The sequence below is a fragment of the Mustela erminea genome, chromosome 5 (assembly GCF_009829155.1).
Source record: "Mustela erminea isolate mMusErm1 chromosome 5, mMusErm1.Pri, whole genome shotgun sequence".
Classification (NCBI taxonomy): domain Eukaryota; kingdom Metazoa; phylum Chordata; class Mammalia; order Carnivora; family Mustelidae; genus Mustela; species Mustela erminea.
Genome location: NC_045618.1, coordinates 84,976,891 through 85,002,302, shown reverse-complemented (window position 1 = coordinate 85,002,302; position 25,412 = coordinate 84,976,891). Strand labels below are relative to the sequence as shown.

General features: G+C 50.4%; 1 protein-coding gene, 1 long non-coding RNA gene and 5 other non-coding genes across 8 annotated transcripts; 3 read left to right on the top strand and 4 right to left on the bottom strand.

Moving 5' to 3' along the window:
* LOC116592275 lies at positions 1-164 on the top strand. The gene has a single exon (XR_004286438.1). It is a non-coding gene; the product is annotated as a U1 spliceosomal RNA (small nuclear RNA).
* Positions 165-7,718: 7,554 nt separating this feature from the next.
* On the bottom strand, positions 7,719-7,882 carry LOC116592274. Its single transcript, XR_004286437.1, has one exon. It is a non-coding gene; the product is annotated as a U1 spliceosomal RNA (small nuclear RNA).
* Positions 7,883-11,883: 4,001 nt separating this feature from the next.
* TRNAY-GUA lies at positions 11,884-11,973 on the top strand. The gene is given in 2 exon segments: positions 11,884-11,920; positions 11,938-11,973. It is a non-coding gene; the product is annotated as a tRNA-Tyr (tRNA).
* LOC116591259 (translation initiation factor IF-2-like) lies at positions 11,895-16,390 on the bottom strand. Of its 2 annotated transcripts, XM_032344015.1 has the most exons (4): positions 16,358-16,390; positions 15,313-15,524; positions 14,031-14,628; positions 11,895-13,812 (listed from the first exon to the last, which is right to left on the bottom strand). In XM_032344015.1, exon 4 carries the CDS (start codon positions 12,945-12,947, stop codon positions 11,895-11,897), a length of 1,053 nt encoding a protein of 350 aa, XP_032199906.1. In that variant the 5' UTR covers positions 12,948-13,812; positions 14,031-14,628; positions 15,313-15,524; positions 16,358-16,390. The 2 variants fall into 2 exon arrangements, 1 of the variants encoding a protein (XP_032199906.1); XR_004285914.1 differs by lacking the exons at positions 11,895-13,812; positions 14,031-14,628; positions 16,358-16,390 and adding an exon at positions 15,056-15,188 and having other exon boundaries at positions 15,313-15,600.
* Positions 16,391-16,521: 131 nt separating this feature from the next.
* Positions 16,522-16,685, bottom strand: LOC116592273. Its single transcript, XR_004286436.1, has one exon. It is a non-coding gene; the product is annotated as a U1 spliceosomal RNA (small nuclear RNA).
* Positions 16,686-17,051: 366 nt separating this feature from the next.
* On the bottom strand, positions 17,052-19,436 carry LOC116591263. The gene is made up of 2 exons (XR_004285916.1): positions 19,397-19,436; positions 17,052-17,319 (listed from the first exon to the last, which is right to left on the bottom strand). It is a non-coding gene; the product is annotated as an uncharacterized LOC116591263 (long non-coding RNA).
* A 1,187-nt stretch (positions 19,437-20,623) lies between these two features.
* LOC116592272 lies at positions 20,624-20,787 on the top strand. Its single transcript, XR_004286435.1, has one exon. It is a non-coding gene; the product is annotated as a U1 spliceosomal RNA (small nuclear RNA).
* Positions 20,788-25,412: the final 4,625 nt, after the last annotated feature.

Sequence of the window (25,412 nt, the reverse complement as noted above, 5' to 3'; positions counted from 1 at the left end):
ATACTTACCTGGCAGGGGAGATACCATGATCACGAAGGTGGTTTTCCCAGGGCGAGGCTTATCCATTGCACTCCGGATGTGCTGACCCCTGCGATTTCCCCAAATGTGGGAAACTCGACTGCATAATTTGTGGTAGTGGGGGACTGCGTTCGCGCTTTCCCCTGGTTTTGCTTGTCGGAAAAGTAAGGCGTGTTCTCTGTCGGTGTACTAGCGTCGCGTTCAGTGGGGCTTCCGAAGTCCTGTGTCGGTTTTGCTCCCCTCTCCCGCCGCCTCGCCCGAAGCACTCCCGGGGACAGGTGCGCCGGTTTCTGCGGCCGAGCAGGGAGGGCAGGATCCCGGTGCGCCGAGATCACGACCCCGGTCGAGGGCGGCCCACCCTAGGCGCTCCTGTCTATTTTGAGCTGAGCTTTCTCCAGTCAATACGGGGTTGATGGCCAGTTCTTAATGGAAAGGAAGTTAGGAGGGGCGCAGGTACTGGCGGCGGGGTTCTTGCAGCGGGGGAGCTGGCTCCACGTTGAAGGTGGGGAAGACGATAAGGATACGGATGCAGATTTGCTCTTCACGTGGGGCGTGAGAATTTCTTCTCAGCAGAGAGACGAAGATGGGCCGGGATCCAGAATCGCGTTGAAGTCTGGTTTAACGCTTTTGTCACAAAACTGCTGCTTTTCGGGGCGCCTGGGTGGCCCAGTGGGTTAAAGCCTCTGCCTTTGGCTCAGGTCATGGTCCCAGGGTCCTGGGATCGAGCCCCGCATCGGGCTCTCTGCTTAGCGGGGAGCCTGCCTCCCCCACCCCCACCGCATGCCTCTCTGCCTGCCCCTCTGCCTACTTGTGATCTCTGTCTGACGAATGAATGAATAAAATCTTAAAAAAAGAAAGAAAGAAAAACCTGCTTCTCTTCTTTCCCTCTGTAGAGCGCATTCACAGAGTTGGCAGGAGCAATCTGGCGTTGGAAGTGGGACTGGTCTGGCGGTTCTTGATTTGAGGAATCAGGTAAAAAGTCTTGTGGCCACACAACAGGTAAGAGACATCGAATTACTTAAATAAATCAATAAATAAAAGTCGGGTGCTTGGGTGGCTCAGTCGCTCAAGGGTCTGCTCTCAGCTGGGGTCAGGAGCCCAGGGTCATGGGATGGTTCTCGCGTTGTGCTCCCCTCTCACTGAGGAGCCTCCTGCTCCCTCTGCATCTCTGCCCTTCTCGGTGCTCTTTCACTTTCTCAAAATCTTTAAACATAAGCAAAACAAAACAAAAAAGTCTCCCTTGGTCCTTTGTATATTTCTTTTTTTTAATTATTATTATTTTTTAAAGATTTTATTTGTTTATTTGACAGACAGAGATTACAAGTAGGCAGAGAGGCAGGCAGAGAGAGAGAGAGGGAAGCAGGCTCCCTGCTGAGCAGAGAGCCCGATGTGGGACTCGATCCCAGGACCCTGGGATCATGACCTGAGGCGAAGGCAGCGGCTTAACCCACTGAGCCACCCAGGCGCCAGCCTTTGTATATTTCTGACCCTCTGCAATATTAAGATACTGAGTAAGAATGGGTAATATATGCTTTGAAGTCTTAGGTATGTAGGTGCCACTTTGAGACAAACAGGCTTGAGTGATGGAATGTAGAAAGTGACCCTCCAGAGGAATAGAAAGCCCATCAGGTGACCCACCTCAAAATATCTGTAGGCCCTAACTAACCAGTGGGCTACTTACAACCAGGCACAGTTAACCAAAAAAAGGGAAAATTCCATATATCACCAATACCTCTTCACCTTTCCCCCCTTGAATGCAGCCCCTACCCACTGTCTCCTCAGGGACAACATCTCCTCTGCTGTCCTGCCCTCCACTCCCTTGTGGTATATTCGATAAACTCTCTTTGTTCAGCCGCAGGTGAATTCTTCAACTGCCCAAGCCACCGCTTTCCACCAGAACGGTGCCCCACATTTGGGTACCCCATGTGATCTACAGAGACACCACAAGGGACAGTATGAGCTATGAGGGTGGAAAAATATAGGAAGCCAGATATCTTGCAGGAGGTAGGTCTTTCTCTTAAGTAATCTCTTTCTCACATAAGGAGAGACTATGAATTATTATCTTGGCCTTAAGTATGGTCATCTGCAAAACTTATTTCTGTAGTTGGTCTATGTTCTGCTTGTTTTTTTGTCCCTCTGGTGAACAAGTCTAAATTCTTTTGGCTTTTCCTTGTGGAATCCCATCTTTTGTTATTATTTTTTTTAATATTTTATTTATTTATTTGACAGAGAGAGAGATCACAAGTAAGCAGAGAGGCAGGCAGAGAGAGAGGAGAAGCAGGCTCCCCACTGAGCAGAGACCCCGATGCGGGGGCTCGATCCCAGGACCCTGAGACCATGACATGAGCTGAACGCAGAGGCTTAACCCACTGAGCCACCCAGGCGCCCCTGGAATCCCATCTTTGTGGAGAGAATTTTTCTCAAGGAAATCAGGGCTTTCGCATTTTCTGTAGTCATTTATAGGAACACTTAGAGGAGATATGTCCTACTTAGAGGGATCTATAATAATTCAATATGTAGATGATTTGCTGGTAGCCTTCCAAAGTATAGGCCAATGTGAAATGGACGCTTTGGCTTTGTTACGATCCCTTGCTTCAAAGGGACATAAGGCCTCAGCAGAAACATTGAAATAATTGTGAAACTGAAGCAAACTATTTGGGACGTGTTGTCAGCTAAAGTGTTACAAAGTTACAATCTCAAAGTCACCCAATTTTGCAGTAAACCAGTTTACAAAATAAATAAATAAATAAATAAAAATAAATTTGGTGGACCAATACCATTCAGATATTGTAGACAATAGGTTTCCACATTTACAGAACAGGCAATACCACTGACAACACTTCCTAGAGCCTGTAGTTTGATTCCTAGGACAAAATATTTATTTTATTTTATTTTATTTTTAAAAGATTTTATTTATATATTTGACAGAGAGATCACAAGTAGGTAGAGGCAGGCAGAGAGAGAGGGGAAACAGGCTCCCCACTGAGCAGAGAGCCCAATGTGGGGCTTGATCCCAGACCTTGGGACCATGATCTGAGTCGAAGGCAGAGGCTCCAACCCACTTAGCCACCCAGGCGCCCCAAGACAAAATAGTTTAAAGAAATGAAATCCGCTATCATCATTCCATCAACTTTTTCCAGGTTTTTAAAAAAGATTTTATTTATTTATTTGCCAGAGAGAGATTTTGGAGAGAGAGCGCAAGCAGGCAGAGCAGCAGGCAGAGGTAGAGAGAGAAGCAGGCGCCCCTCTGCGCAGAGAGCTGGATGCGGAACTTGATCCCAGGACCCTGAGATTATTACCTAAGCGGCAGACATTTAACTGACTGAGCCACCCAGGTGCCCCTTTTTCCAGATTTTGAGAAACTTTTCCACTTATTTTGTCATGACAGTAAAGGGTGCTAGTGGAGTCAACTCAAATATTGGGACCAGACTGTAGAGTAAGGAGATAACTAAGCTGTGCCAGTGGCTGCTAGGCTTTTGGTAAAAGCTGACTGGTGTCACTTATTTGCATTCAAAGTGAAAGAAAAAACAGCGGGATTCATGCTTTCCAAGTGAAGCCAGCCCTTCAGGAGGACTGGACTATGGTTTTCAAAAGGACTTGACACCGAAGTTTTCTAGAATAACTAACATTGGTACTAAATGCAACTGAAAACGAATAGATTCCTAGTTACATCATATTTCCAATTACTTCCACTTCAAACTCTCGGTATATAGATAAGGTCAGGTTTAAGCCTGTTATGCCTGTGGAGGCCGAGAAAATTAAGGCCATGCCACCTCAAGTTTAGCTGATGTGGGAAATAGAAGAAAATCATTAAAATTCCTCACCTATTGACAAGCCCTTGAAACAGACCGAGTGGCTCTCCCCTGGGAACTTAACTGCCCTCACCTTGAGATTTTGCTAAGGACAATCCTAGCCTGACAGGTCCGACAGGTCCAACCAGAATCCTGTAAATCTACTTTAACATTTCCTTTAGGAAACTTTATCTCTAAACCTCCAATATAGTGTTGAGAATCATTTCCAAGTATATGACCCACTGATAAACATCAAAAGGGTCTCACGAAGATTTTTATTATTGGTAATGAATAACCTTTTCCTCAGACGATAGCTAGCCCCTCAAGGTCCTTGAGACCTCACTTCCAAAATTCCTTAGAGACTTTTATCATCCATAACCCCCTTTGTCTTCACCCACCACCGAGTCCATCCCTACTCTGCCTTTAAAAACTCTGACTGGGGGCGCCTGGGTGGCTCAGTGGGTTAAAGCCTCTGCCTTCGGCTCGGGTCATGATCCCAGGGTCCTGGGATCGAGCCCCGCATCGGGCTCTCTGCTCAGCAGGGAGCCTGCTTCCTTCTCTTTCTCTGCCTGCCTCTCTGCCTACTTGTGATCTCTGTCTGTCAAATAAATAAATAAAATATTAAAAAAAAATAAAAGAAAAAAATAAAAACTCTGACTGTAGGGGCGCTTGGGTGGCTCAGAGTGTTAAAGCCTCTGCCTTCAACTCAGGTCATGATCCCAGCGTCATGGGATCGAGCCCCGCATCGGGCTCTCGCCTTGGTGGGAGCCTGCTTCCTCCTCTCTCTCTCTGCCTGCCTCTCTGCCTACTTGTGATCTCTGTCTGTCGAATAAATAAATAAAATCTAAAAAACAAAACAAAACAAACAAAAAAAAAACTCTGACTGTAATCTGGCTGGGGGTCTAAGTCCCTACTCTGCTGTGTCGGGTATACCTGGGCCCAAGCTTAAGCTTGTCAAATAAACCCTCATGTGATTGCATGTCAAATAAACCCTCATGTGCTTGGCTCCTTGGTGGTCTCTCAGACGCGAAAACTTGGGCATAACTATTGGGTCCATGGCCAAAGGGGTGAGACTGATACAAAGTGAAGGTCAAGCAAAGCTTTATTTCCCGCCAGGCATTGAGAATCAAACTGACCGGCCAGGGCCCTCTCTTGCAAAGAGGCGACCCCTCCCAGTCTCACAGACTAACTTTTATAGAGCAAAGGCCATGTGGTCGAGCCTGGCCACACACAGGTGGCCAATTGAATTACAATTTTGAACTAGCCTATCACCCTGGCCAGAATTGGCGCCCAAAAGGCAGGGCCCACATTCTTGGGTGGTTAGGGAGGTATTTTCTTGATTGGATGCCTCCACCTGGCTTGACTCATCCTCGTATTCTGGGCTCTGTTACCTCCCCCTGACCTGACACGTCCTGGTATATGGGCTCTGTTATCAGGAGCTGGTCAGTCATATTTTACTGGTTTCTCAGACTTGTTTCTAAGTAAGTTCCTGGGGGGGGGGGCAGGGTCAATCTAAGTTTACTGCATAAACAATGAAATGGCTCGCTCTGGCTAAGTAGGTCCGTACATAACAATGCCCAAACAACGGGTCTGTGATGAAAGGAGCGAGACTGATACAAAGCCAAAGTCAAGCAGAGCTTTATTTCGTGCCAAGCATCAAGAATCAGACTGGCCGGCCAAGGCTGCACCTCTTACAGAGAGAGAGCGACCTTTCACTGTTCCACAGACCGCATCGGGCTCTCTGCTCAGCAGGGCGCCTGCTCCCTGCCCCCGCCCCCCCCCCAACCTGCCTCTCTGCCTACTTGTGATCTCTATCAAGTAAATTAAAAAAAAAGCTAGACTGTGAAACAGAGAAGCATTGCCCCCTCTTGTAAGAGGTGCGTCCGGGAAAGTTCGGTTAGATTCTTGATGCTTGGCACGAAATAAAGCTTTTCCTGACCTTCGCTTTGTATCTTTGTCTCGCTCCTTTAATCACCAACCTGTAAAGCTTTTCCGGCGAGATAAACACAACACCAGGCACAGTGGGTGCAAAGCAAGATTTATTAAAAACACTCTCCGGCGAAGTTTCAGGGCTCAGGAGAAGGGGAGCCAGGAAAGTTGCGCTGGGAGGAGGTGGGCACCCTCGGGGCGAGGTTCCGAGACTCTGGAAAGTAGAGTGGCGGAAGTCGCGCCCAAGGCAGGGAGGAGGGGGCTTTTAAGGGGTCTCAAGGGGAGCTCAGGGGTCTTTCGGCAAGTTTCCCTTATTCGAATATCTCCCCTGCCTGTCGGGGTCCCAATGGTCCACTGGAGCCCGGGGCGGGGGTCTCAGATTCCTGCTTGGGCCTTTGTTCTCCTGTCCGAGCTCAGGTCTTGTGGCGGGAACTTTCGCCATCTTAAGTAGCCCTTTCTGCCAGCCCAACACGACCCATTATTGGAGCATAACGATTATGTGAGTGTGGTCTTTCAATAATTTTAAAGTGTCATCTCCACCTGTGTGGGTGTATCTTTACCATTATCTTTGCAGCTGTAAGTAGTTATATTGACTCAAACCAGGACCACAGTGAAGGTGAGAGGAAACTCACCAGTGGGCTTATTTACTCCTACAGATTTGTATAGTTAAGGGAGATTCCTTTTTTCTATAAAGAGCCCTCCAATCAAGGGAGTTTAACAAAACATTTTTGTGTCAAATTCAGAGCTGGAGTACCTTTCTGGATACACAGTAGTTTTACTTTTATATTAGAAAAGGTTACCAAATGATGGCTCACTTTAGCTCTGCTAGTAATCACCAATCATTGAATTGCTGGGCTTTGTAAGGACCTATTTTATATTTCTATATTTTAGCCAGAGGCTTCCATTTAGATTAAACAATAACATTGTTGTTTAACCCTTAAACTGTCCCTGCTTCCCCTCCCCCAGGGGACCGACTGAGCCACCCAAGCACCCGACTTTTATTTATTGATTTATTTAAGTAATTCGATGTCTCTTACCTGTTGTGTGGCCACAAGACTTTTTACCTGATTCCTCAAATCAAGAACCGCCAGACCAGTCCCACTTCCAACGCCAGATTGCTCCTGCCAACTCTGTGAATGCGCTCTACAGAGGGAAAGAAGAGAAGCAGGTTTTTCTTTCTTTCTTTTTTTAAGATTTTATTCATTCATTCGTCAGACAGAGATCACAAGTAGGCAGAGGGGCAGGCAGAGAGGCATGCGGTGGGGGTGGGGGAGGCAGGCTCCCCGCTAAGCAGAGAGCCCGATGCGGGGCTCGATCCCAGGACCCTGGGACCATGACCTGAGCCAAAGGCAGAGGCTTTAACCCACTGGGCCACCCAGGCGCCCCGAAAAGCAGCAGTTTTGTGACAAAAGCGTTAAACCAGACTTCAACGCGATTCTGGATCCCGGCCCATCTTCGTCTCTCTGCTGAGAAGAAATTCTCACGCCCCACGTGAAGAGCAAATCTGCATCCGTATCAAGGGCCTCCCATTCCTCCCCAGCCACCTGTTACCTGGCCAGCTTGGGTGTCGGATTCTCAGTGGGTGAGCGACCTTCTGGAGGATAATCCTTATCGTCTTCCCCACCTTCAACGTGGAGCCAGCTCCCCCGCTGCAAGAACCCCGCCGCCAGTACCTGCGCCCCTCCTAACTTCCTTTCCATTAAGAACTGGCCATCAACCCCGTATTGACTGGAGAAAGCTCAGCTCAAAATAGACAGGAGCGCCTAGGGTGGGCCGCCCTCGACCGGGGTCGTGATCTCGGCGCACCGGGATCCTGCCCTCCCTGCTCGGCCGCAGAAACCGGCGCACCTGTCCCCGGGAGTGCTTCGGGCGAGGCGGCGGGAGAGGGGAGCAAAACCGACACAGGACTTCGGAAGCCCCACTGAACGCGACGCTAGTACACCGACAGAGAACACGCCTTACTTTTCCGACAAGCAAAACCAGGGGAAAGCGCGAACGCAGTCCCCCACTACCACAAATTATGCAGTCGAGTTTCCCACATTTGGGGAAATCGCAGGGGTCAGCACATCCGGAGTGCAATGGATAAGCCTCGCCCTGGGAAAACCACCTTCGTGATCATGGTATCTCCCCTGCCAGGTAAGTATGAGTTGCTCTCCGCGCCCCCCAAACACCCTCGCGCTCCACCCGCTCCTTACACACGGTCACTTCCCTCCCGCCGCCCCCGCGACCCCCGCCCCCCGCACCACCCCCGCCGCCTCCTCGCCCACCCGCAAAGCCACGGAGGGCGCCTTCGTCGGGCCCCACGCGGGACCGGCGGGCTCGGCCGGGGCGGGCCCGGCAGCCTCTGCGCGCCTGCTCCTCTGCATACGCCACGCCCTTGTCCTGACGTCCCCGAGCCTTGTCCCCGGCTCTGGGACAGCGGACGTCCTCGTCGCCGCCGAGGCCGCGGAGACCCGAGAACGCGGGGTCTCCCGGAGCCCTGCGGGAATGGTGGTGGCTCAAGACTCGGGTTTGGTCTCGCCTTCCTTTCCGCGAAAAGAAAATTTCAGCCCCTTTTTGTCCTCGCCTGTTCGAGACTCATTTTCAAACCGAGTCGAAAACTCAGGAGAGGCCTTTCTGACGGTGGGCGTTAAGGGCTAAGCCGCCCCAGTAAGATGGGGGCAGTGGCAGTGTTTCTTTCTGGGGTCTTCCCAAGTTGCACTCGGCGTCCGAACATGCAGTCGCCTGATCCGGGAACGCAGGAGGGAAAGGAAAGCGTCCCGCTGAGTTGTGAAGAAAGCACACGAAGCAAAGCGCTCCGCGGTGCCCTTCCGCCGCAGCTTGTCCGGTGTCCCCGGGGAGCCCCGGCCGTCCCGCCCCGCAGCCCGCGCGCAGGCTGGTCCCGCCCAGTGCCCTCTGGTCCTTTCCCACTCGGACTCTGTCAAAGATGAACGCAGCAGACGGCAGCCACAGTGGTGAAAAAAGATTTTCCTCGGGAACTGCTGACAGGAGGGGAAAGAGCGGAGCTCCACCCGCATCTGTGCGCAGGTGACCTGGACGCTGGACGGGAAGCATGAGACGAAGGGGCCCGGGACCGTCGGAGAAGTGAAAAGTGACACCCGGTCGTTCAGGAGGACGGCTGTTGGGCAGCTGTGTGTGTTAGCTGACAGCTGAACTGACAGGTTGGGGGGCTACCGTCCCACAGAGACTGGGACCTAGGCCCCAGCCTTCACCATTACAGTTCAAAGGAATGGCTCTCCGGTCTTGAGAAGGATCCTTTGGAGTCCTAACAGACCCATGGTCACAACTGCAAGCGCTTTTTAATGAATGCCCAAAGAGGGACGCCTGGGTGGCTCAGTCGGTTGGGTGTCTGCTCTGGCTCAGGTCATGATCCCAGGCTCCTGGGATCGTGGGGTTCAGCATCCGGCTGCTTGTTTGGTGGGGAGACTGCTTCTCCCTCTGCCTGCTGCTCCCCCTGCTTGTTGTGCTCGCTCACTCTCTTAAATAAATGAAGTCTTAAAAAAAAATGAATATATATATATATATATATATATATATATACACACACACACACACACACACATACACACATACACATACATACATATATATATATATATACATTGGGGGCCTCTGTGTGAGGTGTCTACCTTTCTCAGGCGGGAGGTCACTCTTAGGGACAGAACCTTACGCTGCTAGAAGCTATGCTAGAGCCTGGTCAGATCTCAGGAAAGGAAACAGTTTGGAGGGATTGTTATGGGCGGAGAGTTCTACAGTTCTCAACTGAAGAGACCCTGTTCTGTGATCAAACAAGGTTAACTCTGCACCTCCCCCTGGCTGAACCCTGGCTCCTGGCCCCTCCTTGTGCAGTCTCATTGCCTCTTCGAGCACGTGGGGAGTTTGCCCATTCAACAACCCCTGGCTGAGTATATATGCACACTTCGGGAATGGGTGACAAAAGACAAAAAGGCCTCTGGGCACTCCTCTCTATTTTTTTTTTTTTTAGATTTTTATTTATTTATTTGAGAGACAGACAGTGAGAGAGAGCATGAGCGAGGAGAAGGTCAGATGGAGAAGCAGACTCCCTGTGGAGCTGGGAGCCCTATGCCGGACTTGATCCGGGATCATGACCTGAGCCCAAGGCAGTCGTCCAACCAACTGAGCCACCCAGGCGTCCCTGGGCACTCCTCTATTATAGGAGGGGCAGAGGGAGTGGGAGAATACTGACAATGGACACAATAGGTACTTAAGTACTCTGGTAGGTGTTAGGAGCCCAGAAAGGAAAGTATTGAGGAGAGAGAAGGGATCTGGAGTGGAGTTAGGGGCACAGGCAGTGCCGTGGATTGGGGGGTCAGAAGAGGCTACGTTGAGCAGGTGCTCTGTGAGCAAAGGCTGGTAGGAGGTGAGGGAGTGGGTCATGGGCTATCTGGGGAAAAGCATCCAGAGCACACAGGTCAGCTAGAGCAAAGGCCCAGGTAGGACTGTGTGTGAATAGCAAGGAGGCCCTGTGTCTAGAGCAACATTGAAGGGTTGGACAAAATTAAGTCAGAGAGGTGACTAGGTGGGAGTAAGATCATGAGGGTCTTGAAAATCATTGTAGGACTACCTTTCTATGGCTTTTGGAGGTGGGGGGCGGGGATTAAGAGAGAGCAAGAGAGCAGGGAGGGGAGGGGCAGTGGCAGAAGGAGAAAGAGAAGCATAAGCAAGTTCCAAGTCCAGTGCAGAGCCGGTCCTGGGGTTCTATCTCACAACCCTGAGATCATGACCAGAGCTAACATCAAGAATCAGACGCTCAACCCGCTGAGCCACTCAGGCGCATAATGGTGGATTATATTTGTGGATAATATTTGTATTTCCCCTTGGAATTCAGCTACCTGGATGTTCCAACACTGCTTTAGCCAGCTGTTGGTGTCTCAGCTAAGGCCCGGCTCCGTTTCGCCCGGAAATCCACCACAGGTACTTACTGCTGCTGAGATCACCTTGGGTACAGCTGACAGACACTCCTGGCTTGGACTTCCACCTCTGGTAGTGCCATCTGTAGTCCCTCTCAGGTGTGAGCCTTCCCTGGCTGGGTCCATCCGCCTGCGGAGCCTTTCCTCAGAACAGACCAGCCCGGCAGCTCCAGCGACCACTGCACTCCGCGATGATCATTAAGACTGGCAATCTGAGTGAACCAAAAGGTTGGTTGGTTGGTTGGTTGGTTGGTTGCTTTGCTCTGTGTTTGTTTGTTTAAGTAAGGTCTGCCCCCGGGCTTATTACTTTAAAATAAAATCTTTAAAAAAAAGAAAAGAGAAAAGGAAGCTCTACACCCAGTGGGTGGGGGGGTGGTGGTGTGTGTGTGTGTGGGGGGGGGGGTTCGAACTCACAACCCTGAGATCATGATCTACATGCTCTACCGACTGAGCCAGCCAGGCACCCCTAAACTGAAAGGTTTTGAGCAGAGGAGTGGCTTGATCGGAATCCTTCCCCTCCCACTCCTCTTGACACCGGGGACGGGGCGGGGGAGGGGGGAGAGAATAATAATGAATTAAATTAAGGAAAAAGAAAAAAAATCTGGCTGCAAGGGTGAAAGCAGGGAAATTAGGAGACCTGCGGAATCCGAACGCGATGATCTTGGCTGCGAACGCCGGCATCATCTGCCGCACCACCACCACCAAGCGTCATTTTGGCCTAAGGGTTATTTTGGCCTGAAGGCGCCCACAAACCAGCTGGTAGCTGGGCGGTTCGAAGCCGCCTACCTGGTGCGCAATCCAGGGGGGATCCCCTCCTCCGCTCCGCAAGGCCTTGGTCGCCCAGCCCGCGCGTGGGGTTCGCCAACGCCCCTCCTCCCCCTCTTTCCGGCTCCCGGGCCACGGACCCTCGTGGCCCCACCTGTAGAAGGCGGCGCCGGGAGGGCACCTGAGGCCACCGGGGGGGTGGGGGAGAGCACGCGCCCAGGCGTCTCCGCCGCCGCGCCCGGGATGCTGCCCCCCACGCCCGCCCCGGGCGGCCGCCGAGCGCAGGGGACTCGCTGCCCCGCGCGGAACGGGCGCTGCGGCCGCGGGGACTCGGCTCTTCTCTGGGATGGCTTCGGAGCGCTTCAGGGCCCGCTGGACGTCCCGCACGGCCGCGCCGTGGCCTCCGTCGTTTCGAGAAAAAGCCCGGCCCCAGGCCCGCCAGAGCGCAGCCTTCGATAGCTCAGCTGGCAGAGCGGAGGACTGTAGGCCGGAGAGGCGTGGACATCCTTACGTCGCTGGTTCGACTCCGGCTCGAAGGACGCGCCCGACGCTTTTGCGCCGTCGGGGAAGCCACCGCGACCCCCGGCGGCCTCGCCCTCCCAGCCCGAGGCCGGAAGCCCTTCGGGACCCCCGCCTCCTCGGCTGCGGGTGTGCCGCCGCCCCGGCAGCACCCCGGGCCTTCCTGGGGCCGTGGGCCGCCACGTGCCCTGCGGCGCTCCGGGTCCGCGCGGCTGCAGCCTCGGCTCGGCGCCGCCCGGTCCCACGCCCTCGGCACTGGCTCCCCCCGCCCCCCCCCCCCGCGACTCCGGCTCCGCACCAGCAGGTGGCCCGAGAGGGTCTGCCTCCCGCCCGCCCGCGCGGCTGACAAGCGGACGGGTCCTCCCATGGGGCAGGGAGCACCGCGGCTTCCTTCAGGACAACTGTCCCTCTCGAGCTGGGGCCGTCTCCTGCCCGGCCTCCGGGGATGGTCACCGCTTGTCTCTCCCAGCCGCCGTCTGTCTGTCTGTCTCCTTCCCTGTCTTTCAGGTGGGGTAGAAACATCCAGACTTAACGGCGCCAGAAGAGCCTCTTCGCGGACCCGCTTACTCTGCTCGTGGGACAGAACTGTCACCCTGAGGTTTTCCAGGCCATCGCCAGTCGTGCGCTTGCTTCGAGGCTGACGTTGGCAGGAGCGAAGGGCAGCAGGGGCCTCCATGGGCCTGGCCGGTGTGGCTGAGAACGTCGGAGGCGCCTTCAGGGTTCCGTCCGTGTGAGGGCGGGGTGCGGCCCGGTACACTTCCGTTTTCCCGCGCCTTTGCACCTGCTCTGTAGCCCCGGCGGCGTCGGGTGGGGCGGGGGTGGTGTGTGGGGAGGGTGGGAGGCAGGTGCTCCCGCTGAGGGAGCGCGGACTGCTCCCGCTCGGTACAAGCCTCCTCCCTACTGCGCTGGGAGTGCGGTAAACCCCCCACACCGATTCTCCGATTCTCTGGCTACACCTGATGGAGGGAAGTAGAAACAGAGGAGATATTTCCATCCTGTCCGCTTTCTGGCCACTGACCGCAGGGGTCTCCACGTGTGGGAAGGGATGGGGGCGGGGAAGTGAGATCGGCGGCCACAGCGCAGACTTAGAGCTCAGACAGAGCCCGAGAGAGTCGGGGCAATGAGGGCTGAAGGCAGGGCGCAGGAGAGTGGGGGTAGGGGTGGGGTGGGGCGTGGACAGCTGCCAGCGTGGACGGGCACACACACGTTCACCTGCTTGGCCGTCTTGCGGGTTCTGAGCAGCCGGCTGACTTAGCGCGGGGCCTGCAGGCCAGATTGGCAGGGCCTGAAGAGCCAGATCCTGAGGCCCAGCCAGAGGGCACCGCGGAGAACATGGGCTTCACCTTGGAGCCAGAGCCAGGTTGCCGGGGGGGAGGAGTGTGGGTGCAGAGAACTCCAGAGAATGGTCCTCCCTGTTCTCCTCCTTCCTGCAGGAAGGAGACTCCAGAGTCTCCAAGTAGAGGTGGAGTGCATCCCACAGGGGACTCCAGTGGGACTCCAAGTGTGGAGTGTGGCCCTTGGGAGCCTTGGGGACCCAGCCACTGCCATCCCTGACCTCGGAGCCCACGGGCTCCTTTTCACCATTGCTTCTGCCTCTCAGACTGAAGACTGTGTTTCCCCACACGTCTTCCTCTCCTGGCAGGCTCCTCTTGGTTCTCTCCCCAAGAGGAGAGAACCACTGTGCCACTGCTAACTGAGATGGACTGAGCCATACTTTCCAGGGGCTCAGGAGGGCCCGCCAGGGAAGCCCAACAGGTGAAAACCTTCAGGAAGATGTGATTGCTTTGAAGCCACAGAGAAACCCCGGCCTCCAAGGTCACTACCTACAGAGCCCAGCAGACAGGAACCAAGGAGAACACCTTAAGCCCTTCACTGGATGTGGCCCACTCAGTCCCACTGTGCCACTGCTAACTGAGATGGACTGAGCCATACTTTCCAGGGGCTCAGGAGGGCCCGCCAGGGAAGCCCAACAGGTGAAAACCTTCAGGAAGATGTGATTGCTTTGAAGCCACAGAGAAACCCCGGCCTCCAAGGTCACTACCTACAGAGCCCAGCAGACAGGAACCAAGGAGAACACCTTAAGCCCTTCACTGGATGTGGCCCCTGATGGGATGTGGAGGGGTGGCATCCCTGGGGACCCAGCTCTGGTGCTTTGGGGAAAGAGCAGGAGGACGGGTGGAGGGAGGGGAGGGCATTGGGTTTTGGTGACCAGCCAATGCAAGCCTGGGCCCCAGCATGGCCGACCCTTCCCGGCTGGGGTATCAGGGAGAGCAGCAGGGGGCTTCCAAGGTGCTGCCCCCCAGCCTTGCAAGCGCAGAGGTGCCTGCTACCCAGTCAGGTGGTGGTGGCACTCAGTCAAGGGGGAGGCTGAGCACCTGTGGCTTGCTGGGCCTCTGTGGGACTCTCAGTGGGTGGGGGGAGTGGTCTTGGGCACACGCTAGATGGGATCGGAGAGGCTTGTTGCAATGCAGGGGAGCCAGGGCAGGGAGTCCATCCCCGGCACTGGCGTTCCCTTCTCTCCCTCTGACTGCAGGGCCTCTCCGGAAAGTCCAGAGAATCTTGACCCGTTTCGGGAATCCAGGTCGGTGGGCAAGGGAGGGTCCAAGGAGCCACGCCACCAGCATGGCCCTCACGGCTGGGTCTGCACCGGCCTCGTCAAGCCCCGGAACGCGTAGCTGTGCCAAAAAGTAGAGCAACGTGCGGTGACCGACGTGGACATGTCAGGCACACGAGGGCCAGTTTGAAAGGCTTCCCACTGGCCAAATCAAGGTAAGGATAATAATGCATTACAATCTGTGGAGTAAAATAGGTGCCGGGACACACCAGTATCCGTGACCACGAAGCACCAGATCTTGGTCTTCAAATAAATAAAAGAAAAAGTAAAAGGAACCCGAGCTTCTTGGAGACCTACCTAGCTGCCTCTTTGGGTCTTCATTTTACTACGTGGTCTCCTATGTCCATGTAAAAATCTGTACGCTTGCCTCCTCTTACTCTGTTTTGTTGTTGTTGTTGTTTTAATGCCTTAAGATTTTATTTATTTGACGTAGAGAGAGCACAAGCTGGGGGAGAAGCAGGCAGAGGGAGAAGCAGGCTCCCCATTGAACAAGGAGCCCGACGGAGAACTCAATCCAGGGCCCTGGGATCATGACCTGAGCTGAAGGCACACACTCTGTGGACGGAGTCACCCAGTCCCGCCTCCTGTTATTCTGTTTTATGTCCATTTAATTTTCAGGTCCTGTGGAGACCCCAAAAGGATAGAAATAAAGTCCGTGTCCCCTACTGTTTGATCCAGGGTGAAGCAATGTATGAACAAGAGAGGCAGGCATGTGACAGATATAAGGTGCTAACCCCTGACTTACCTCTCTCTGATGTCTGTAGAATGATCCCATTCTTCTCTGGTGGGAGAAGGGGCTGAAGGAGGCTAGATTGGATGCTGAGGGTGTAGACGAGAGGATCCTCTCCCTGAGCCCAGGGACTGTTCTGTATAGCGTTTTTAGGGGCTCCGGCAAATGATGTTCAGAGGTACTACTGGTGAAACGGGACAGGGAGTGCTTCCAACCCTGTGATTTCTCTGTAGGAAGGAGAGTGTTGGTCATCTTACCTGGACTCAGAGCTAGAATCCAGACCCCGCTTGGAATCCACTTTTTTTTTTTAAACCTGAGATCAGTAAGAATTCATCCAATATGTTGAAAGCCTATTATATGGCCATGGGCTAGTCTAGGCAAGTGCGCATGGAGGGTCAACAAAATAGACCAGAATCCCAGCCCTGGGGGACTTACATCCCAGGAGGGTAAAATTAGAAAAGTAAAATATATACTATGTTAGATCAGTGCTTTCCAAACTTTAACGCCTCTAGAACCGAATGGGACTCTTGTTAAAACTGCTGATTATGATGGGTAGATGGGGCCAAGGTGAGGCCTCAGATGCTGCCTCCTTGTTCGGGGGAGAGGGAGAACCTTAGGCTCCACGGAAACCCTGAGATCATGACCTGAACGGAAAGCAAGAGTCTGACCTGACGCTTCACTCCTTGCACCACCACTCAAGAACCCCTAGGACGGGGCATTTCTCTACCATGCGCCCAGGGGACCAGAGGATGCTGAAATCGCTGGGCGATGGGCCACAGGAACAAAGGTGACAAATCCTTGCAAATAACTCCGCAAAGCAGAGTAGGATAGGAAGTACCGTTGAAAAGGGGCTTTTCCCATTAGGAACAGAGAAGAATTTCTTGAGAACGGCTTTCCTTGCTGGCTGAACAACGCACTTCAAGTACACTGACAACACGGAGAAACAAAAAGCCACCCCCGGCCAAAGGCACGCTAAAAGCACGTCATGCAAGGAAAAAAACCACCGCGGGTTGCTGCTGGCACGGCCACCGTGCACCCACTAGGCACCACGCATAGGCACATCAAAAATATCTGACGAGGGCGCCTGGGTGGCGCAGTGGGTTAAGCCGCTGTCTTCGGCTCGGGTCACGGAGCAAGCCGCGCATAGGGTTTCCTCTGCTAGGCGGTGAAACCCGCTTTCACAGAAGCCGACGAATCTTCTGCTTTTTGAAAAACCGGAAAAATCAGGGGAAAGCGCGAACGCAGTCCCCCACTACCACAAATTATGCAGTCGAGTTTCCCACATTTGGGGAAATCGCAGGGGTCAGCACATCCGGAGTGCAATGGATAAGCCTCGCCCTGGGAAAACCACCTTCGTGATCATGGTATCTCCCCTGCCAGGTAAGTATGAGTTGCTCTCCGCGCCCCCCAAACACCCTCGCGCTCCACCCGCTCCTTACACACGGTCACTTCCCTCCCGCCGCCCCCGCGACCCCCGCCTCCCGCACCACCCCCGCCGCCTCCTCGCCCACCCGCAAAGCCACGGAGGGCGCCTTCGTCGGGCCCCACGCGGGACCGGCGGGCTCGGCCGGGGCGGGCCCGGCAGCCTCTGCGCGCCTGCTCCTCTGCATACGCCACGCCCTTGTCGTGACGTCCCGGTGCTGGTGTTCTGCACCGCTTGGGGGAATGAAAATAGACCACGCAGGAGAGATCTGCTGTGTTTTTTCTAGTTAAAATGAACTTTATATATAATTTTTTGTTGTGGGTTTTTTTTCCCCCCTCAAAGTAATCTGTACAGCTACCCGCAGGCGCATGCTTTGCTCTCCATGCCAGGTAGCCGCCCAACATTAGCGTGTAGTAAAATTAGGCGTTTCATTCTCTCTCCATCTTTTTTGAAACCCTTCCCCACAGAGAAATCACAGTCTTTGGGCTATTCAGCCCTCAGGGGTTTCTGCTTTTACCTTTTCTTTGGCTGACCCGTGGTCTGAAGCAGGTTGGGACGATCTGCTTGACTTGAAAATTTCCCAAGGTATGTCACGTGAACTATGTAACGTGAAAAAGATGAAGTCCAAAAATAAACGTAGTGTGTTCCCGTTTGTCAAGCAAAAATGTGAAAACAAGAAAATTATACAAAAAGAAACACAAAACCAATAAATAAACCAGAAGTGGTGACAGTATTGGGGTTTCGGGGGGACCTGCGAAAGGAAGGGGAGAGTGATGGCTTTCCTGGATCGCCTTCTTTGTAATTCAGTTTTGGAACTCTCTTAATGTTTTACACATATTATTAAATTGCAGCGGGGAAATCTCTAAAATTGAATATGAGCATAATTGAACTTAACTATCTTAGATGAATGGTGTAACCACACTGAAATAAACAGAAATAACCAACTGAAATGACTTTTGGACATAGTACATTAACTATAAACATCTTCAAGTCCAAAGACAAGAAGTGCAAACAAATACTGAACTATCCCATAGTAGGTTTGTATTTCATAGCTACCTGGTTGTGATAATTCTGTACTAATGTTTCATGTGTTGTAGGTTGAGCTAATGTGTTTATGGATGTTGGGGAGTCAAGGTCCTCACTGCTGAAGAAAAGAGATACAAATATGGAATGATGGAGGGCAAAAGGGGAACCATGTGTGTTCAAGTGAAAGTTGGAATTGAAAGTATCGGTAAGGGCTCATTATTTTTAAGAGATACAGATATGTGTAGGAAACATGTATTTTTTACCTCTGCCCACTGAAGGGGATTAGAAGCAAAGACAGTAGCATTAAGTATACCTACTACCATGATATTGCTTTCTAAATGCCATTCTCCACTGAAAAGAACCAGGCCTCTTCGGAGAAAAGATAATTTTCAGGAGTCAAGAAAGGTACAAAATGGCCCTGGAACATCTTGTGCCAAAAGATAAGGAAATGCTCCAAAAATTGTATGGACATATCAAAAGTATGCAGTAGCCACCCTGCACTTGATCTTAGCCCAAAGGCCAAGCAGCAATCCACAGTAGCCCCCCTAAAAGGGGCTTTCATTGAACATCAAAATAAATTTTAAAACAGTTATGGGTTACAAACAACTAAATAAAATAATAACCATGAGCTTATATTGACAGTACCTAGGGAAGGATGGAAAGTTCTTTTTTACAATACAATGTCAACTAATAAATGAATGAGTGATAGAAGATCAACAGTTGTCAATTATGATGCAAGAGTCATCAATGAATGCTAAAAACTCTTGTCAGAGGGGCGCTTGGGTGGCTCAGTTGGTTAAGGGTCTGACTCTTGGTTTTGGCTCAGGTCATCTCATGGGTGTTGATATCGAACTCTCCCCCACTGGTACCTCCCCCCCCCCCCCCCCCGCCCCCGTCGCTGGCTGCCACACTCAGTGGGAAGTCTGCCTGAAGATTCTCTTCCTCTGCCCCTCCCACCACTTGCTTGAGGTGGCCAAACAGACACCCCGCTGAGTGGGGAACTCATTGGGAGGCTCAATCCCAGGACCCTGAGGGGGTCAGCTTTAGCTGACACTTAATGGACAGGGCCACCCAGGCACCCCTAAGTAATCAATGTTAATACTACCAATAATTGAACAAACTGAGTCATGTGCCTCCGAATGTGATGCCCAGAGGAGGACACTATGTTAATTTGCTAGGTCTGTCATAAAAAGTACCACAAATAAGATGGCTTACAAGAACAGAAATGTGTTCTCTCACAGTTCTGGAAGCTAGAGGTCCAAAGGCAAGGTTCCTGCAGTCTCTCTGAGACTTTGCATAGAACCTTTCCTTGCCATCTCCTAGTTTCCTGTGGTGACAGTCAGTCCTCGGCTTGCAGCTACATTACTACCATCGCTGCTTCTGTCATCAGATACTGTTCTGTGTGCAAATATCTTTACATGGCACTTTCCTCTTATAAGAAAAATAGTCACATTGGATCAGGGCCTACTCTAGTGACCTCACCTTACTTAACAGGATGGTAACCACAAAAATCATATTTCCAAATAGGGTCACATTCATAGGTTGAATGACCTATGGGTTGAGGACTTCAACATATTTTGGGGAGGGACATGAGCCAACCCTTAACAGACACAATATCATTTATGTGGTATTCATGTCAAAAATGCATACCTGAAGGGTGCCTGGGTGGCCCAGTTGGTTAAGTGTGTCTGCCTTTGGCTTAGGTCATCATTTCAGGGTCCTGGGATCAAACCCCTCATCGGGCTCCCTGCTCATAGAAATAAGTAAGTAAGTAAATATATAAACAAGTAAAATCTTTTTTTTAAATAAATAAGTAAAATCCTTAAAAAATGCATACCTGAATGTACTTATGAGGAAACATGGGACAACTCAAAAACTGAAGGATATTCTACAAAATAACTGGCCTGTAGTCTTAAAAAATGCCTACATAATGAAATGCAAAGAATTACCTGAGAGCTATTTCAGCTTAAAGAAGGTTAAAGAGACTTGATAATTGAAAGCAATGTGTGATTTTGAATTTTCCTTTGCTATAAAGGACGTTATTGGGACAACTGATGGAAATGGAATAACTCCTGTAGAGTAATAATATTGTATCAGTGTGAATTTCTTGATTTTGACAATTTTCCTTTTTTCAGTTAAAAAAAAAAAAAAAAAGCTTTACTGTATTTCCTTGGATCTTTATGCTGCTAGAACCTCCGGGAAGTCTTTGCTAATCCTATAATCTCTAGTCCTGTCTCCTGCGTTGCTTTGTTCCTGAGCAGCAGTCACCCAGGGACATACAACAGTTCAATCATTTTGGTCATATCTGGAAAGGATATTTACACTTGATACCCAGATAGGATCTCCTTGTATAGAAGAGGAAAAGGTAAATCTAGACAGCCTGAAAGAGGTAAGCTCATCCTGCAGGATGGAAATGTGACATTTCTTTTCCTTTGGTTTTCGGAGACTATTCAACACCCGTCCCCAGTCACGCACCTACTCTGCGAATGGACTCCTTGCCCTGATGCTTTCTGTTCGAATGTTATTTCACTGACACCCTCGCCGCCCGCCCCCACCCCGCCCCCCCTGCCCCTCAGGGGTTCGCAGTCTCGGCGGACATCTGGTATCCCAGAGCCGGGGACAAGGCTCGGGGACGTCAGGACAAGGGCGTGGCGTATGCAGAGGAGCAGGCGCGCAGAGGCTGCCGGGCCCGCCCCGGCCGAGCCCGCCGGTCCCGCGTGGGGCCCGACGAAGGCGCCCTCCGTGGCTTTGCGGGTGGGCGAGGAGGCGGCGGGGGTGGTGCGGGAGGCGGGGGTCGCGGGGGCGGCGGGAGGGAAGTGACCGTGTGTAAGGAGCGGGTGGAGCGCGAGGGTGTTTGGGGGGCGCGGAGAGCAACTCATACTTACCTGGCAGGGGAGATACCATGATCACGAAGGTGGTTTTCCCAGGGCGAGGCTTATCCATTGCACTCCGGATGTGCTGACCCCTGCGATTTCCCCAAATGTGGGAAACTCGACTGCATAATTTGTGGTAGTGGGGGACTGCGTTCGCGCTTTCCCCTGATTTCTTAGTGGTCTAAAGGAAGGTGCATATCGTCTTTGTGAGCTGCTGCTTGCTTTTGCTTTAGTTTTCGAAGTTAGGGGTTAGGCGGGTAGGAAGCCTTTCTCTCGTTGATGTTTCTTTGTGTCCTTTTTCTTTGTGTTTCTGCCGAGTGAGTAAACAGGGTCTCCAAAACAAACAACACACAAATAAATATGCATGTGCTTTTGAGTTTTGGCCTTACTTTGAGGTGTGTGTAGGAGTTCTGAATTATTTGGAGTTTATAAATGCTTTCTGACCGTGGGTTTTAGATTGGGAAGTCTGTAACGAAGTTTTAAGTTGTTTATACAATTTAAGATATGTCGCAGTATTGAAATCCGTTTTTGGGTGTGTGGGGTTGAGGTAGGTGTACCATCTGTCTCAGGTAGTTCTATACAGAGACGGTATGCAAGTTAAGTTTTGCTTGGTGTTTTTTTTTTTATAAGGCCTTGAACCACTCTAATTCCGCGAAAGCAGTTTTCCTCTTAAACCAGCCAGACGTGTCTTACTAATACTTTAAACTGTTTAACCTGTAGTGCCTCTCTTCAAAAAGATCAGTTTGAGCTCAACTTCTCTAGTTTTGCTACAGAACGTTAATATTGTATAAGCTTTTCCAAACCAGGTGCAGACATCTAGCCCAGTCAATAAGCCTCACTGGTCCTGATGCTTTTTCTTCCTTCCTTTCAAAATTTTAATTCAACTAACATATAATGCATTATTGGTTTCAGAGGTACAGATCTGTTTCATTAGTCATATATAATAGCCATAGCTCATTACATCACATGCCCTCCTATGTCCAACCTCCAGTTAGCCCATTCCGCCACCCTTCTTCTTTCCAGCAACCCTCAATTTGCTTCCTATGATTAAGTCTCTCTTGGCTTCTCTCTGGTTTCATCTTGCTTTATTTTTTCCTCTCTTCCTCTATGATCCCGTTTTGTTTCTTAAATTCCACGTATTATATAAATCATATAAAAAGACATCATATAATTCTTTCTCTGATTGACTCATTTCACGTAGCATAACACACTCTAGTTCTGTCCATGTCCTTGCAAATGGCAAGATTTCATTTATTTATTAAAGATTTTATTTGACAGATATCACAAGTAGGCAGAGAGGCAGGCAGAGAGCGAGAGAGGAGGAAGCAGGCTCCCTGCTAGCAGAGAGCCCCATGTCCCTGGCTCTGGGACAGTGGATGTCTTGTGGCCGCCGAGGCCTCCGATGCCTGCGGGGTGGGGAGGAGGACCCGGTGTGGGTGCCAGGGATGTCCGCACCAGGAGCGGTGACTCTAGAAGACTGGTCTCTCAGCTCTGAGCAGTTGAGGGCCCAACTAGAGGGTGACACCACCTTACCGAAAGAGAAAATATATCGAAAGTGTATTTTGTTTTAGCCAGTTCCTCTGAACTCATCCTCACTAGAAGTTTATTATGCGGACTTTCTCATCCTGAAAGTGTACCCTATAAGATTAATGAGATTGAAGCTAGAAGAAAATTTAAAGCTTGTTTTCCAGAGAACGGTTTCCTCCTCATCAGTTTTAGTGTCTTTTCTGATCCCACTAACAATTCTACTGTCTCTGCAGAAGCCTGGATTCAAGGTCAACTATATGGTTCTCTAGCCTCCAACCCATATTGTTAACCCACGGTAATCAACCCAAGTCCCCATCCAGTTTATACCAGCTCTTGGAGCATGCCCATAGCCCCTTCTGCATGGCCTGTGATAATCTCCTGATGAAAGGGGCTGAATTTTGCTTTTTTCTGATGTTAAGTCTCCACCCTAAGTGAACACAGGAAGTATGTTATACATGCACTTGCTAAATGCACCTGCTCCATCTTTCCTCATACCTAATCATAACTTTCTCTGCTCTTTTCATCAATATGTATGTAATGCAGCCCCTATGGTTATAAAAAAACGTGTTCCCTCCCCCTTCAGGCAAGCAGATTGGTGGCTTGCTCTCCATTCTCCTCCTTTGGCTACCTCTCAAATAAGCCCTTTCCTTACTGCAAACCTGATGTTTCAGTGATTGCCTTTGTATGCACCAGGCAAATGGACTTGGGTTCAGTTACACTCTCCCCTTAAGCACTTAAGTAGTAAGATGTCCCCCAGCCAACTTAACAAAGATTATTTTTTCATGGCATCTTCCTGAGTAAGCCTGTCAAAATCTACTTTAACGTCTGAACTTCTTCAACGTACACAAGTGAGTTTAGTAAAACCAAACGGAGGTGCGCCTGGGTCGATGGGTTAAGCTGCTGACTCTTGATTTCCACTCGGGTCATGATCTCAGGTGGTGGGATCTAGCCCCAAGTTTGGCTTGCCTGTGTAGAGCCTGCTTGAAATTCTCCTTCTATGGCTCCCTCTGCTCATCCCCACCTCTCTAAAAAACAAACAAAAAACATAAAGAAACCCCTCAAAAAACCAAAAACGAAAACAAACCCTCAAACGCCCTAAGGTGGAAAAAAGTCAAGAAAAAAAAGTTAACCTTGAAACCAGGACAAAGTGCAAACTTCATCCACTGAACAAATTATGCAGTGGTCAAGTACTTAATGCTGCTAAAACAGAAAATATTCTAAAACACTTGAAAAATTGTAAGCATACTATAAGTATACTCTTCTGTTCTCTAGCCAATTCACAGTTTCTGAAACATTCCAGTTAATCTGTTTAACTATTTCTGTTTTGTTAAGTAGACTCCACGCCTGGTGTGGACACTGATCTGGGACCAAGAGTTGGAAGTTTAACTGACTGAGCCACCTAGGTGACGCACTCTCATTTTGCCTTTAGATGGTGAGTCAAACACAGTTTTTTAGTTTGTAAACTGTTAACTTTTTAAAAATCTCTGCTACTCTGTCCATTGAGAGATCGGTTTATTTCTTCCCCTGGAAACTGGAATGTAGTGACTTGCTTGACCCAGCCAATGTGGCAAAAATGTTGTTCAGGGAATTCTCAGCCTGGATCAGAAGAAATTTTACCACTTCCATTTGGGTTTCTGGGAACCCTGTCTGGGAGACTTGAGATACCATGGAAGAAGGCTGATTACTTTGCGGCTACCATGTTGTGAAGAAGCCAAAGGCTTTGCGGAGAAAGATGCATAGAAAGAGAGGTGCATAGCTAGTCCCCAGCTGTTTCAATCTCAAACTGAGACTCCAAACATCAGGGAGCAGGGTAATGCCTGCCAAAATTGCATATTTGCGATCCAAATTGATGGCAGTTATTGTTTCAAAGCTCTCAAGTTTTAGAGTGGTGTTTTTGTGCACCAATACAGAATGGAACAAGGAGAGAGAAGTAAGCAAACAAGCAATATGAAGTAGAAGAGGGGGAAAAAAGTGGTTAAGGGATAGAGGAGTTGGGATGCAGAGAAGGGACTGGGGTTGAGGGCTTAAAATTTTATTTTTTATTTTTTTTAAAGATTTTATTTATTTATCTGACAGACAGAGATCACAAGTAGGCAGAGAGGCAGGTGGTGGGGTGGGGGGAGGCAGGCCGGGGGGTGAGGGAAGCAGGCTCCCTGCCGAGCACAGAACCCAATGCCGGACTAGATCCCAGGACCCTGGGATCATGACCTGAGCTGAAGGCATAGGCTTTAACCCACTGAACCACCCAGGTGCCCCTAAAGTTTTATTTAAAAAACTTTTTTTATTAACATATAATGTATTGTTTGTTTCTGGGGTACAGGTCTGTGAATCATGAGCCTTACATAATTCACAGCACTCACCACAGCACATAACCTCCCCAATGTCCATCATCCACCCTATCCCATCCCCCTCCCCTTTAGTAATCCTCAGTTTGTTTCCCGAGATTAAGAGTCTCTTATGGTTTGTCTCCCTCCCAGGTCCCATCTCGTTTCATTTTTCCCTCCCCTCTCCGCACAACCCTCTGCCCTGCCTCTCAAATTCCTCATATCAGAGAGATCATATGATAATTGTCTTCCTCTGATTGACTTATTTTGCTTAGCTTAGTAGAGGACTTAAAGTTTTTGACAAGGGAGTCAAGGAAAGTCTCTCTGCTACATACTCCTACTTTTCTTTGCTTGCTCATCATCTGCACCCAAAGCTCCCCACTCCAAAATGGCAGTTTCATCTGCCAATTCTCTGAGTTTATTTGTCCTTTTGTAGGTCCTAGGACTATAGCCAGCTCCTTAGAATCCCTAACTCTTGAGTTTAAGTTTATTGAAATCAGTAAATAATGACCCAACTTTTCTGGAGCAGAATGAACATTCTGCAAGGGCATATCCCTGAGGAGGCCCATGAGTCCCAGAAAAGAGAAAATGGGTTCTTCAACAGGTATGTCCTTGACATCACTGTGACTCAGGGAGAGTATTCTACTTCTCAAAAAAGTTGGGTGGAACGACTGAAAACCAGAGAAATCCATGGCATGTGAGTGGTACATGATCCCGTAAAAGTTCAAAGCAGAGAAAAATACCCATGTAGAGGGAGAGTCTGAAAAGGCATTGTGGAAAAGGTACAGAGAGAGTTCCCAATATTGCAGCATCTCATGGCTAAAAGGCAGCCTAAAATGTCATTCTGTCTAGTTACTGACCTATCTGTTGCTTTCAAATGGATCTTGAAGGATAGATAGGGTTTGGATAATGGAATTTATAGTAGGAGAGGGAGCTCCAAGA